The sequence below is a fragment of the Podarcis vaucheri genome (assembly GCF_965113315.1).
Source record: "Podarcis vaucheri genome assembly, chromosome: 10".
NCBI lineage: Eukaryota > Metazoa > Chordata > Lepidosauria > Squamata > Lacertidae > Podarcis > Podarcis vaucheri.
Window position 1 is genome coordinate 19,606,774 of NC_138748.1, and position 12,486 is coordinate 19,619,259.

Here is a 12,486-nt window from a genome sequence, read left to right on the forward strand (position 1 = left end):
CCATCTAGTCCAGCGCTCTGTTTCAACAGTTGGACAACCAGATATCCAAAGGAACTTTTAGGGTTACATACTGTAGATGCACAATTTCTGAGGAATGCTCTCTGGTTTTCAGACCCCACCACTTCCCTCTTATATATCAATATGCCTTTGTGTTTTCCAACTCCTAGATTGTGTAAGATTGCTGCTGACTTCAGAAGCTCAAGTTGATCCTGTTGATAAAAATGGCTTCACACCCTTGTGTTCAGCAGTTGCTCAGGGACATTGCAAGTAAGTAACGTGGCAATTATGTGTTTCTCCAGACACAGAATTCCTTGTAATCTTTTAAGTATTGGGGTACACAAGCTGCGAGAGAAGAACATACTCAATTAAAGACTTATTCCTGCCTATAATCCTCAGTTGTAATATTATTATGAGATTTTCTGTTAGAAGTAGAGATGTTTGGGGATTTTTTAAAAAGCTCTCGAGTTTCTATGAGTTACAATAAAGCCATGCTGCAAAAAAGGTTTCGCTTTCATACTTCATACTGCAACATTTTAAGTTATATATTTGTATTTTTATGTTGTAAACCTTCCTGTGGTCTTCAGATGAAGGGCAGTCTATAAATTTAATAAATAATAGTGTTCTTTCAAATGGGAAAAATGGGTCTTGGCTTCTAAAAATGCATCTCTTAATGGGAGCTCTGGACGGATTTATGGTCAAGCTTTTACTGAAAGCCTTATCAGCCATTTCTTTGAGCACAAAAATTAAATGAAAAGCATGTGCTGGCAGCTGATGGGGAAATTGCGTTCATTGATATTTTGCCTTTGATCCTTCAAAAAGTGGTCTGCCTACAGAAAAAGCCCCCTCAGTTGGGGTATAATATGTCAAAGAGCAAGGATGTTTCATTTAACGCAGTGCCTGAGGAAACGGAATAAAGGCACACTTTTGTAGGACTTTGATGGTAACTGACTGAAGCAATACATTAAAATTTTGAAAAGCTGCTTTCTTGTGAGAAATATCTGTGTATATTTAACCATGGAAGGATATAATTTTTTGGGGGGGGGTCAGTTGGGATTGGCCGGTAAGGTGAGGAAGCTGAAGTTATCCGAAATCAGTTCCTCACTGTTATCAAGGTGTGAGAAACTGTTTAAATATCCCCAAAAATAGGAGAAGTATAGTATTGTGAGCTAGATTCTCTAATGTGAGCCTATCTCAGAGCTTTCACACTTATAATTGAAAAAGGGGTAACAGACCTTCCTTTAACAGTCTGCTTAAAGAGATTTGCTGAATTCATGTTTCCTCCTCCTCCTCCTTCTTCTCAGCAAACTAGTGATCTGATATCCTCCCCCTCACCCAAAAAATAAAATAAAACTTAGAATCTTACTACTCTTACTTGAATGTAAGTCTGATTAGTTGGCTCTAAGAAAACATGCTGAAATTTGTAGCCTTTTGGCATTTTATTCTGGGTTTAGTGCCATTTCCTATCCTGGGAGCTTACACTCAAGACCCTCCTCTATATAAAAAAATAGTTTGTGTGCACTGGGTGGGTTATCGTATTTTTCACTCCATAGGAGCACTCCGCAGGCTTGCAGATAGCTGCCTGAAGCCTGGAGAATGAGAGGGGTTGCTGCGCACCGACCCCTCTCGCTCTCCAGGCTTCAGCGAAAGCCTGCATTCGCTCCATAGGATGCACACACATTTCCCCTTCATTTTTGGAGGGGGAAAAGTGCATCCTACAGAGCGAAAAATACGGTACTTTGGCCTACAAGAAAGATAATGTGAATGCCAAATCATGTAGTCATTAATGGGCATACCCATGTCTGACATGAATATCCTTCCCACATTACAATTTTTGTGATAAGAGAATGTTGAGGAGGCTTATGGTTTGTTGATTGCATCATTGCATGCAAATAAGCATGGACCTGGCATGTTCTGGTCGGGTCGGGTTTATTCAGACACGACTAAACGACTAAACAACAAATGCAAATAAGCTGATACTAGTTTTTATTTGTTCCGTTTGTACTACCAGAGCCTTTGCAGCGAGAATTCGATTGTTTTATGTTTATATCCCTTTTCATTTTGAAGGCTCTGAGCAGTAAGAATGTGGGGTAGTATAATGGGACAAGTATGCATGTTGTTGTGAGAGGAGCAAGTGACTTTCAAGATATGCCTTTCATAGCTGCTGGATACTTTACATTTCTTGCTAAATGAAACTCTTTCACTATTCTATGAAAGATTGTAGAAAAACAGAGCTGATATCAGCTCTTTTCAGGTAATCTTGTATCCATCCATCCTCTCAGGACTTGAATAGGATTAATTCTAATAGTACTGCACAGATCCATATTTTACTGATGATTTGATTGTGTCTATGAGTGTATTCAATCTTAGGGATGGTATCTCCTGCAAATTTTGCTGTTCTGTTTTCCTAGGGTTGCCAAAAAAGTAAAAACCAGGGTACCCCGAAAGTTGTCGAGCTTTTGTTTAACAAAATCACAATTTTGCGATTGGCTTGCCTACGATCTAGGACAAAGTGCCGCCTTTCGTAAATTCCCCCTGGATGTCAGTTCCAGCTTTCAGATTCAGACATATGGCAGCCCTATTTTTCCTTGCCACCCTAGCAGATACTGTTGCCGCCCCAGAAATCTGGCATTTAAATGACTGAGATGCTATTTATATTGGCTACAACTCCACATAGTTCAGACAGGTGTGGTGCAGGTTTTCCTGTGGGGCTGTCAATCAGACCGATTCCTGACCTGAGGCAACCCTGTTATTCCAGTTACAGATAACATCCTTTCAGTGGAAAGTGTCACTTCTGCCATCTCGTCTGGTGGCTTGTCAGATTTTGCCCCAGAGTTCAGCACTCAGTTGAGAGGAGACTTGGAATTGATCTCAACTTCCTGCCATTTGGAGAGCAATGTGCTCTCTTGTGACCATAAACTATAACCCCTGTTCATTTACATACATTTCAAGTCTTTCTGCAGCTTTTGCTCTCATCTTCATTTCCTTTTAATCTCAGACAGCCCTGTCCTTATTTCCTCCTGCTCTCCCTCCCATCTGAAGGATTTTTATGCTTCTGTTCTTTAAATGTTTTGATGCTTCTCATTTTTCCTCCTATTTATCAGTCCCTCTTAATTTTTCTAACACTTTGCCTCTTGTTTTCCTCCTCTCCTTGCCTAAATATTTTCTTACCATACCTCTCTTGTTGCATATCTGTTCTGCTTGTCCTAACACCCCAGTTTTGGGCACCCCAGTTTTGCAAACGCCTAGTTCTCCCCCCCCCCTTCCCTCAGTCTCTATCAAAAAATGAGGTCTTAAAAAGGAACAAGATGCATTCTACATATACAGGTACCGGTAACTCGCAACATATGTACTTTTAACTTGCGCAACTTCAGCTTTAAGTGCTTTACCTACTAGCCAGCTGAAATCACACAAACTAAACACACGCAAGGCGGGGAGCTTAAAAGCTCTTTCTGCACCAGGTTTTCCTGCTGTAGAAAGAGTGCTTAAGCTCTCTGCTTTGTGAAGGCAAGTCCTGCTCAGCACACCAGCTTCAGAAAGGTAGGGATGCTCGCACAGGGACAGTTCCAGGATTGTTTTGACTATACACGATTTCAGCTTTGCGTGCAATCTCCAGAACATAACCCCTGTGAATTACCTGTATATTATATTGCAGTGAAGCTGTTTAGATTTAAAGAGATTGCTGCCTACCAGAATGAACAGTGCCAAATGTGCTGTTCTTAAACAAAGGTTTCTAATTACCTGAAGTATAAAATTCAATAAAATGTTTTCCTAGAATCCAGAAGGAGCAAAGGCAAGAGTGGATGCATTTATTATATATAGGAAATCTGAATTCTATCCGGCTGTGACCAGTTCAGGGTCAGAAGATGAGGGAGTTGGGTTGCAACCAAAACCAGGTGTTGGCTAGTGCGAGTGGAATTTCCATTGGGAAGACATGATTTTGACCCTGTAACCTGTGCTTTTATTGCCTTGATCATCAGATGCTTGTACCAAAAGCTTTTAACATTCCACACATCCCGACTATACAGTGTTCATGGAAGAAGCTGCCATGTTAAACCCTGTCACATGCGGACTTGCACACTTCACAGACTCTTGAACACACATGGCCACTATCTCAAAAGCCTTCCTGTTTAGACAGGCCTCATTGCATCTCTTTGGAAATCCAGTTATCAATTTGATATCTGGAGTTTGTGCTTCTGTTACTTGCTGGGACCGGGAGCATGCTTCCTGTCATAGGAGCCAACTTGTAGGGGCCATGGGGGCTTCACCCCTCCTCAATAAAATATTTGAGGGGGCCAGGCCCCCACAAAGTTATGGGCATTCCCATTCAAATGGTGTGCGCGCACTGCATCATATGATTGATTATGCAGGGCAGAGCTTACCTGCTCCCCCACAATATTTTATTGGCACCTCTGCTTCCTGCCCTTGAATTTTCCTTGCATTGGTACAAGTGACTGCCTTGCCCATATGCAGCTGCCCAAGATTTACAATTGGCATCCGGTGCCTTGTTCCCTGATCCTCAGAGAGCTATTAGATGGATGAATACTAGTGTCAGGTATAGTGGTCACTTATCTGTGGAATTCCCTTTGCAGAGAAATATGCATAGATTCCTTTCTGTTGGCTTTTAGAAGAGACCTTATTTTATTTTTATCAACAAAAAATGCAGCCTTGTTTTACAGCACTGTGGTCCATTCTACTGCTGCTAATTTAATGTTGTTGTTTCCTGTTTTTATTGTTTTAATTGCTAGTAATCATAACACGTGCTACTTGCTTGGAAGAGCGAACACCCTAAAAAGGCAGGACTTTATGAAATCTGTTTAAATAAATAAAACAAATGAATAATGCCATATTAATAAGCTAAGGAGACATGTGCGAACACAAATTGACCAGTTTGCTTGTTATAATTCAAATATTCTGCAACATTAGCTGAAGTCTCCACAAATAACTGGATGAGAGAATTTGCCTATTTTCAGTGTCCAGGCACCAGTTTTGGATTTAATATGTGTCCCTGATCATAATGGTTTTAAGCCAATTACCTTTGTTGATGCAGTATAATCGAAATATATGTTTGGAGAAGGTATTGTAGCTGAATGGCATTTTAAAGGTCATGTCTTTTCCAGGTCAGGTATTCTTCTAACATGTCCAATGCTTCTGTCCCTAGATGTGCAGAATTATTAATCATGTATCATGCTGACATTAATCACGCTGCTGAAAAGGGAGAGACACCTCTCTACTTGGCCTGTAGAAATGGAAATAATGAATGTGTCAAACTCTTGTTGGAAGCTGGAGCAGACAGAAGTGCAGAAACCTGTGTAAGTCTTAAAAGCCCATTTTTCAAAGTCAACATATCAAGAAGAGCAGGAGTGAGCTGTTTCAGAATGGTTTCGGTTGAGGCATATATTAATAACCCTAACGGCTGCATTGCTGTGTGTCAAAATGGCTTCTGTTGAGGCATTTGTTCATAATCTTAACTGCTGTAGCGCCTGAAATCCTTCGGAATTAATGGAAGGTTTCACATTTATATGGTTGTGTGCCATTGTAAAATGCCTTCAACTGCATTCAATTATTTATTTCCCCATAAGATTTCTGAAATAATTATCTTTCCTGTCATCCTGCCTCACAGACTTGAAATCTGAAGCAGTTGTTACTCACATCCTGTTCCTATAAGCTCTTGTTTTCCATGATGTCAACTTCAATAGAGATTTTTCTGGTCTCTGATTCAAAAGCTCGGACACCTTGCTTAGGAGAAGATTGCTTTTGTTCTTCCTGCAGAGGAAACAGTCTACAAAGGGGTGGTAAAAAAACCTGAGGATTCTTTTGGGTTTTTAAAAAAGGAACTTCTGAGAGAGTAATAGTTCAGACTAAATAAGGAAGATTCTTATTCTATCTTTGAAATTAACATACAACAAATGAATATAAAGAAACTGACATCTCACTGTTGTTTTTAAAAAATGTTTGGACTTTGGAAGATGCAGAAATATGTTAAAAATATAGGAGCAGAAATACTATGTTCCTAGTAACAAAGAAGCAGATAAATCATCCCAATTTATTACCACCCACCATCCCTATATCCATATATCAAATTACGTTTCCTGCTAAGGACTCATTCATATGTTTTTAAAGTAACTATTTCAGTGCATGAATATTATATAGCAGTGGTTTTTAAACACTGTACTGTTAGGGCGTTTGTTGCACAACTCCTACAAATTTTGCTGGAGAGTTCAGGATGTACTCTTGGTTCATATCGTCCTTAGCTATCATCCCCTGAAAACTAGGCAGATATCTTAAAACATGTCCAGTACTATTTCTGTGCTTCTGGGGGAGTGGTGGACGTGTTGGCAGCATTTGGACGTAAGAGTTCCTTTTGGTGTATTTTGACAGGAAAAATTCTAGCCTCCCCCATTGCCTCTTCTCCTCTAGTGCAGCCACAAGAAGGAGATGGGAGCCTTCACTTCCCATTTGGATTAACCACAGTTTAGTGATATAAACCTTAAACTGTGGCGAATCTTATCTATGGTTTATTGAAAGAAGCCAGCTTTGTAAATAATAATAATAATAATAATAATAATAATAATAATAATAATAATTTATTATTTATACCCCGCCCATCTGGCTGGGCTTCCCCAGCCACTCTGGGCGGCTTCCAAAAGAATATTAAAATACTATAATACATCAAACATTAAAAGCTTCCCGAAACAACAGTTTGCAGGGCTCTGATGAAATGGCAAGCTGTGATTAATCAAAAAAGAAGCACAAACTTTTGGATTGCTACAGAGGAGGCTGGGGCATGGCGGCACACAAGCTTGGGGTGTGTCGTGTGGCCTTTATCTCCCAAGAAATTAGTCTACCATTATCCTTATTCTATTAAGGGACATTTGCTAAGTTTCCAGTAACACAGTTTGAAATTCAAAGATACAGGCACATAAATTACTCTTGTTGCTGCTGATGTGACAACTTACTATGCTTGTTCAAATTATATTTAATGTATTTTTAATCTTTTATTGGAAGCAGCCCAGAGTGGCTGGAGAAACCCAGCCAGATGGGCAGGGTATAAATTATTATTATTATTATTATTATTATTATTATTATTATTATTATTATTATTATTATTTGCCCATTACATTCAATGGAGCATACTATACGAAAAATTTGGGGTAATATTTCCAATGTGTCTCTCAATACTGACTGAACTGTCCAGTGTTAGGTTGGATGGGTTGTTGCTCTGTCACTATAAGTATCTGCGTATATTGAGTGAAGCATTTGTTTACACTCAAAGACGTGGTAGAAGATCACAGCAGAAATCAGAGAGAGAAATAGAAATGTGAAACGGAACAGAAGCAGAACAGGTTCTGTATCAAAGGCATCGTGGCTTTGGATTCATTTGCATAAGGCTGAAGATCTCCGGTTTGTAAATGCAGCTTTTATCAGAGTCCTTGTTAATTTTGTGAACGCTTTCATCCAGAAATGGTTCAGAAACGTATCTATCACTCATTGTGCCATTTAATAAGCAAAGGTCCCTAGACATGCCTTGCTTAACAAGACAGATTTGGTCGGTTTGGAAATGATCTGTGGAACAGGTGGTTCAAAGATGTTTATACATGCCAGCCCTAGGGCTGCCTTCAGAGAGCACTTTATTCTGTTTCCTCACCTGATATTTTTAGGCTTTATGTGATCTTTCACATGTTGTAACAGCCACTTCTGGAAAACTAGTGGAATCTCGTGGACATTTAGCTCTCATATGTTAATTGCTTCCAGAGAAAAATCTGTTTGCAATCACAGTAATCTAGAAAATCACAGAAGTTTTGCATTTCCCCAGTATTTATGGATCTCACCACTGCTGCTCACATGATGAAATTTGGGGCAGTATCCCAGCATACAGTTCTTTCCTGTTGTTTTCATGGGGAAGAGAAGTGCACATGTGCAGAAGAAGAAGAAGAAGAAGAAGAAGAAGAAGAAGAAGAAGAAGAGGAAGAGGAGTTTGGATTTGATATCCCACTTTATCACTACCCGAAGGATTCTCAAAGTGGCTAACAATCTCCTTTCCCTTCCTCCCCCACAACAAACACTCTGTGAGGTGAGTGGGGCTGAGAGACTTCAGAGAAGTGTGACTGTCCCAAGGTCACCCAGCAGCTGCATGTGGAGGAGCGGAGACGTGAACCCAGTTCCCCAGTTTACAAGACTACCACTTTTAACCACTACACCACACTGGCTGAGGTTGCAGTTTCAGGATGACAAATCCAACAATGTCCTCTGGTGTGAATAAATTTTAGCTCAACCTGGTAGTAGATCCATCAAAAAGGCCCAGTTCCATAACACAGCAGGTCATGCAGTGCAAAAGGAACATTAAATACTGGGAGAGAATCGCTAGCATTATAACCAGGAAAACTAATGCAATAATCCCCATGTCTGAAGTCCCATGTGGTCCTCCATTCCTACATCTGTGCCCTAGGTGGGCTACAAAAGTTGGTCTTTTTCATATACTGGGTAAGCAGCAGTGCTGTTTTCTGGAGAGCTGGGATAAAACTGGATGTTGAAAATATTATAGAGGGGTTCTTGTAAGCCTGAATAATTGTGTTTCATTTTATACGTATGAGGATCTTTGCAACACTCTGGCACTGCAGTCCTGTACCTGTTTTCCTGTTCATGTTTGTTTCAGTTGAACAACTGGTAGGAATACTTCTGAGTAAGCATGTGTGGGATTATACTCTTGAGTCTGCTGCCTAGGGAATTTGACTGACGTCTGCTACAGGGGTTAAGTCATCCGTGTTAAATTAATGTCATAATTTCAATCTGTGTCCAAGTTAAATTGATTGTGGGTCGGTAGTTCATTTCTCGAACCATGGATCAATAAGTTCTAAGCTGCAGGCCTTGGAAGGTGATCTGTTTAGAAGCAGTGCCTCAGAAAGAGCTCTCAGAAATCTCTGATCCAAGCAGGTGTAATGCAGTTGATAACAACCCAGCTGCCCTCTCTCTAAATAGTCCAGTTCCACTCTTCTCTTTCAGACTGCTGATTTCTTAACTGTTGTGTGTGGCCCCTGCTCACCACCCCCTTTCAGATCCTTGCTTTGCTTTATGTGAAATCGCCTGTGATGCGACACTTATTTACACAAAATATACGTCTTGCCAGAATGCAGACCAATTTCCACGGGCAGGATTTCATGGCCATATGCCAGGGCTACTCCTGCCATTAGAAAGAGGGAAGCTTCCGCCTCAGGCAGTTGATTCTGGCTGTCATGTAAGGACAGCATACTGCTCGTTATTTAATTTATTATTATTGATTTATTTTTTTTACTGCCAGAGGGTGGGAGAGGCTTTTGGAGAGTTCTCTGCCACAGATGCCAAAATACATTGACAAGCCTTAAGTACTGTGCACCACGGTTTGGTGGGGGGTGAGGTGTCTGCACAGAGTTCGAAACCCTCATTGTTCTAGGTGCATTTTGTGACAGGGAATTTCATTAGCGCCAGCAGTTTCTGAGCTCTGGGCGCAGTGCTGCGCCTAAGATTTCAGATTAAAACTGCAGAGTGGAAGGAAAGGGGGAACCTTTTCTGCCTCCCCACTTCCAGCCGCCCTTTGAAGACTAGAGATGAGACCCTCTTAAGAATATTAGGTGAGTAGGCAAGTGAGGGACTAGACCATGTGAAATATGAACATAATATTTTAGCTGCAGTTCATTCATTTTCAACTTTGTATTATTGTTATTTTTTTAAAAAAAGCCCTAGACATTCTATTGTTGCGCCCATAACCTAGGTTTAAGGTGCCATTTAGCTCCTAGCTTTCATATCTCAGTTTCAAACACTGTGTCTGCACCATTTGGTGGTCCCCTGTGAAATTTCTTGGGCTAGCCTTGCTGTAAAGCAGGGCTCAGCAAACTTTTTCAGCCATGGGCCAGTCCACACTCCCTCAGACCTCCCCCTCAGTGGGGAGCCGGACTATATTTCGGGGGGAAAATAACGAACCAATTCTTATGCCCCACAAATAACCCAGAGATGCATTTTAAATAAAAGCACACATTCTACTCCTGTAAAAACACGCTGGTTCCCGGACTGTCCGCAGGCCGGATTCAGAAGGCGATTGGGCTGTATCCAGCCCCCGGGCCTTAGTTTGCCTACCCATGCTGTAAAGATGGCAGAGAGGAATGAGAGTGATGTGTTTTCCTTTCATTAACATTTGGTCAAATGGGGCAGTGAACAATTGAACCCATTACTACTTACTTTTGTTTGAAACCAAGACCCACAAGGCCGTAAGGAGTTGGTCTGAAAGAGTATAGATGTAGATATATGAATTTTTTTACTATTTTCTTCTGTGTTTAGATTTGGGTTCCCTAAAAGCAGGGAAATTCATTAGCAAAATGATATTCTCATTGACCCTGTAGGGGCTGGGGAGAGAACTAGTACTATATATACACTTTCAAAATAAGGAATATTAGAAGTAAGGCATGTGCTTACAATTTGTTTTGCAGACTTCCGGGGTTGGCGCGATCTGGGAATGGCGGATTCCCTCCGAGCTCCGGAGGGAATCGGCTCAGCGGGGGACGGGTCTTTGCCGTGCCGGCGACACGGGGACCCTTAAAACCGCAGGCATGGAAGCCTGCGGACTGAAGACTCGGTGGGTGCCTTAAGCGCCCCCCCTGATTCGCGAAGAGCCTTTTTAAAGGCTGCGGAGGGGATACGGGGGGTGGCGTGGCACTGAGAGTCCATCGCTACCTCCGCTGAGCGAAGCCGCGAGCCATGACCGGAGAGCGCTGACTTCCTTCCTTGAAATTCGGCTGAAAAAACAACCCGTGAGTAGATTGGAATTGGACTTTAAGAATTTCCTGTTTGAATTTGAGACGACCGGGGGGTGTGCTAAAAGGAAGTCCGCACCCCCCCCTTGCAGACGAGCTAAAGCAACGACGTAAGAACTAAGCTGGAGAGCCTACCCTGCAAAGGGTGAGTTTTAAAAAGACAGTAACTTCCAAGATTGGGCAAAAAAAAAAAAAGCAATTTTGTGCAGGAGAGTGGAGTTTTGGAGGTTTCTTCTTTTGTAAACAACCCTCCCCCCCCCGGCCCCAGGAGCGTCCTATTTTGGAGCCTGTAAGCATAGAATCTGACAGCTGTCAAAGCTGTCAAATATACAGTCTACAGGAAAAAACTGCTACGTAAGATCCCTCTGGAATAAAAGGTGTTACAATTGAACTTAAATTGTTGGAAACAAAGTAATAAAAAATAAGAAAGAGGACTGTTGGAGAAAACAACGTTAAGTAATCAGATTCCCTCTAGGGGGAACTCTGTGGAATTACAATGGCTGTGGATGGAAAGATACTGGCGGAAATCGAAAGGATGTTCTATCTGGTGGGAACCTTACAAGAGCATATTTCGGAAATGAGTAAACATTTGATGACCTTGACCCCTGAAACAAACAGTTCTGCTGATTGCAAGGAGGATTGGAATGAGAAAGAACCCACAGCTGAACCTGAAATGATAATTAAAGAAAAGGAGACAAAACAAGAGAAAGAGAAAGTAAAGCTGGAAAATACTAACCAGAATCTGACATCTGTGGAATATAAGCAAGGAGACTATTGGATTAAATCTACTACAAATCTACGAAAGATGTATAAGACGAAAGTGGAGGCCCTGGAAGCTTATGGAATGCAAGAATTTAAAATAAAGAAATACAATTGGGGCCTCCACATTGACTTTGACTCTGACTATGATTTGAAAGATCCATGCCTTGTGGAAATTCTTCAGCAGTTGTACTTAAGAGACTATGGATGGATTGTGATAGAACTCTTTCGAGATTTGATGACCGACACAAAGGATTACCAACAAGACCGGCGGAGAGGGACTGTGAGAGATTGGAGAGCCTTGGATGTGAGGAACCCAGGCTAAGAACTGATATTTTGGACATATATTGAGAAGGGACGCAAATCGGGGATGGGAGGGAGGGAAGGATGTAATTTTAACAACACTCAGGACAATGGAAATTAATCAATATGACCAATATTAAAGACAAAATGGGAAATCGATGGAAGGGAACTGAGGTCCAACTTAGAACAACTGTTTTTCTTTTTAAAAGGGCTATTATTGAGAAGGTTAGGATTTTGAGAAACGACAATTTGCTGATACAACTCTGGGAATAGGGATGCAAGGGAGGGGGTGGGGGGGAAGTCAGGGACCAGGGTTATGAAAATAAGTTTTTTTTGAAACTTTATATCTTTTTTTGTTTTGTTTTTGTGTCTTTTTTGTCTGTTTGTTTCTCTGTTTGTTTGTTTATAAAAAAAATGTGAAAACCCAATAAAAAATTTTTTTTAAAAAAATACAATTTGTTTTACAGTTAAATGAAGCGGGGGGGACTGTATAGTGAGCTCAAATGTAATGATAACTTAGAGGGGGAAATAATAATAAGAAAAAGATACAAGTTTGGATGTTGGTGATTCCAAATAAATACATCAAAAGAAATTAAGGACTGAAAATGCTTTTGCAGAGCAGCTGTGCTTGCTTTGTTATGCT

General features: G+C 40.9%; 1 protein-coding gene across 2 annotated transcripts in view; it reads left to right on the forward strand.

Annotated features, from left to right (window-relative positions):
* Positions 1–12,486, forward strand: part of CTTNBP2 (cortactin binding protein 2) — a 122,156-nt gene that overhangs the window by 61,289 nt on the left and 48,381 nt on the right. For both annotated transcript variants that reach the window (XM_082239439.1, XM_082239438.1), the window contains exons 6-7: positions 168–267; positions 5,159–5,309. In XM_082239439.1, the coding sequence (XP_082095565.1) occupies positions 168–267; positions 5,159–5,309 (251 nt within the window). The remainder of the gene's footprint in view (positions 1–167; positions 268–5,158; positions 5,310–12,486) is intronic.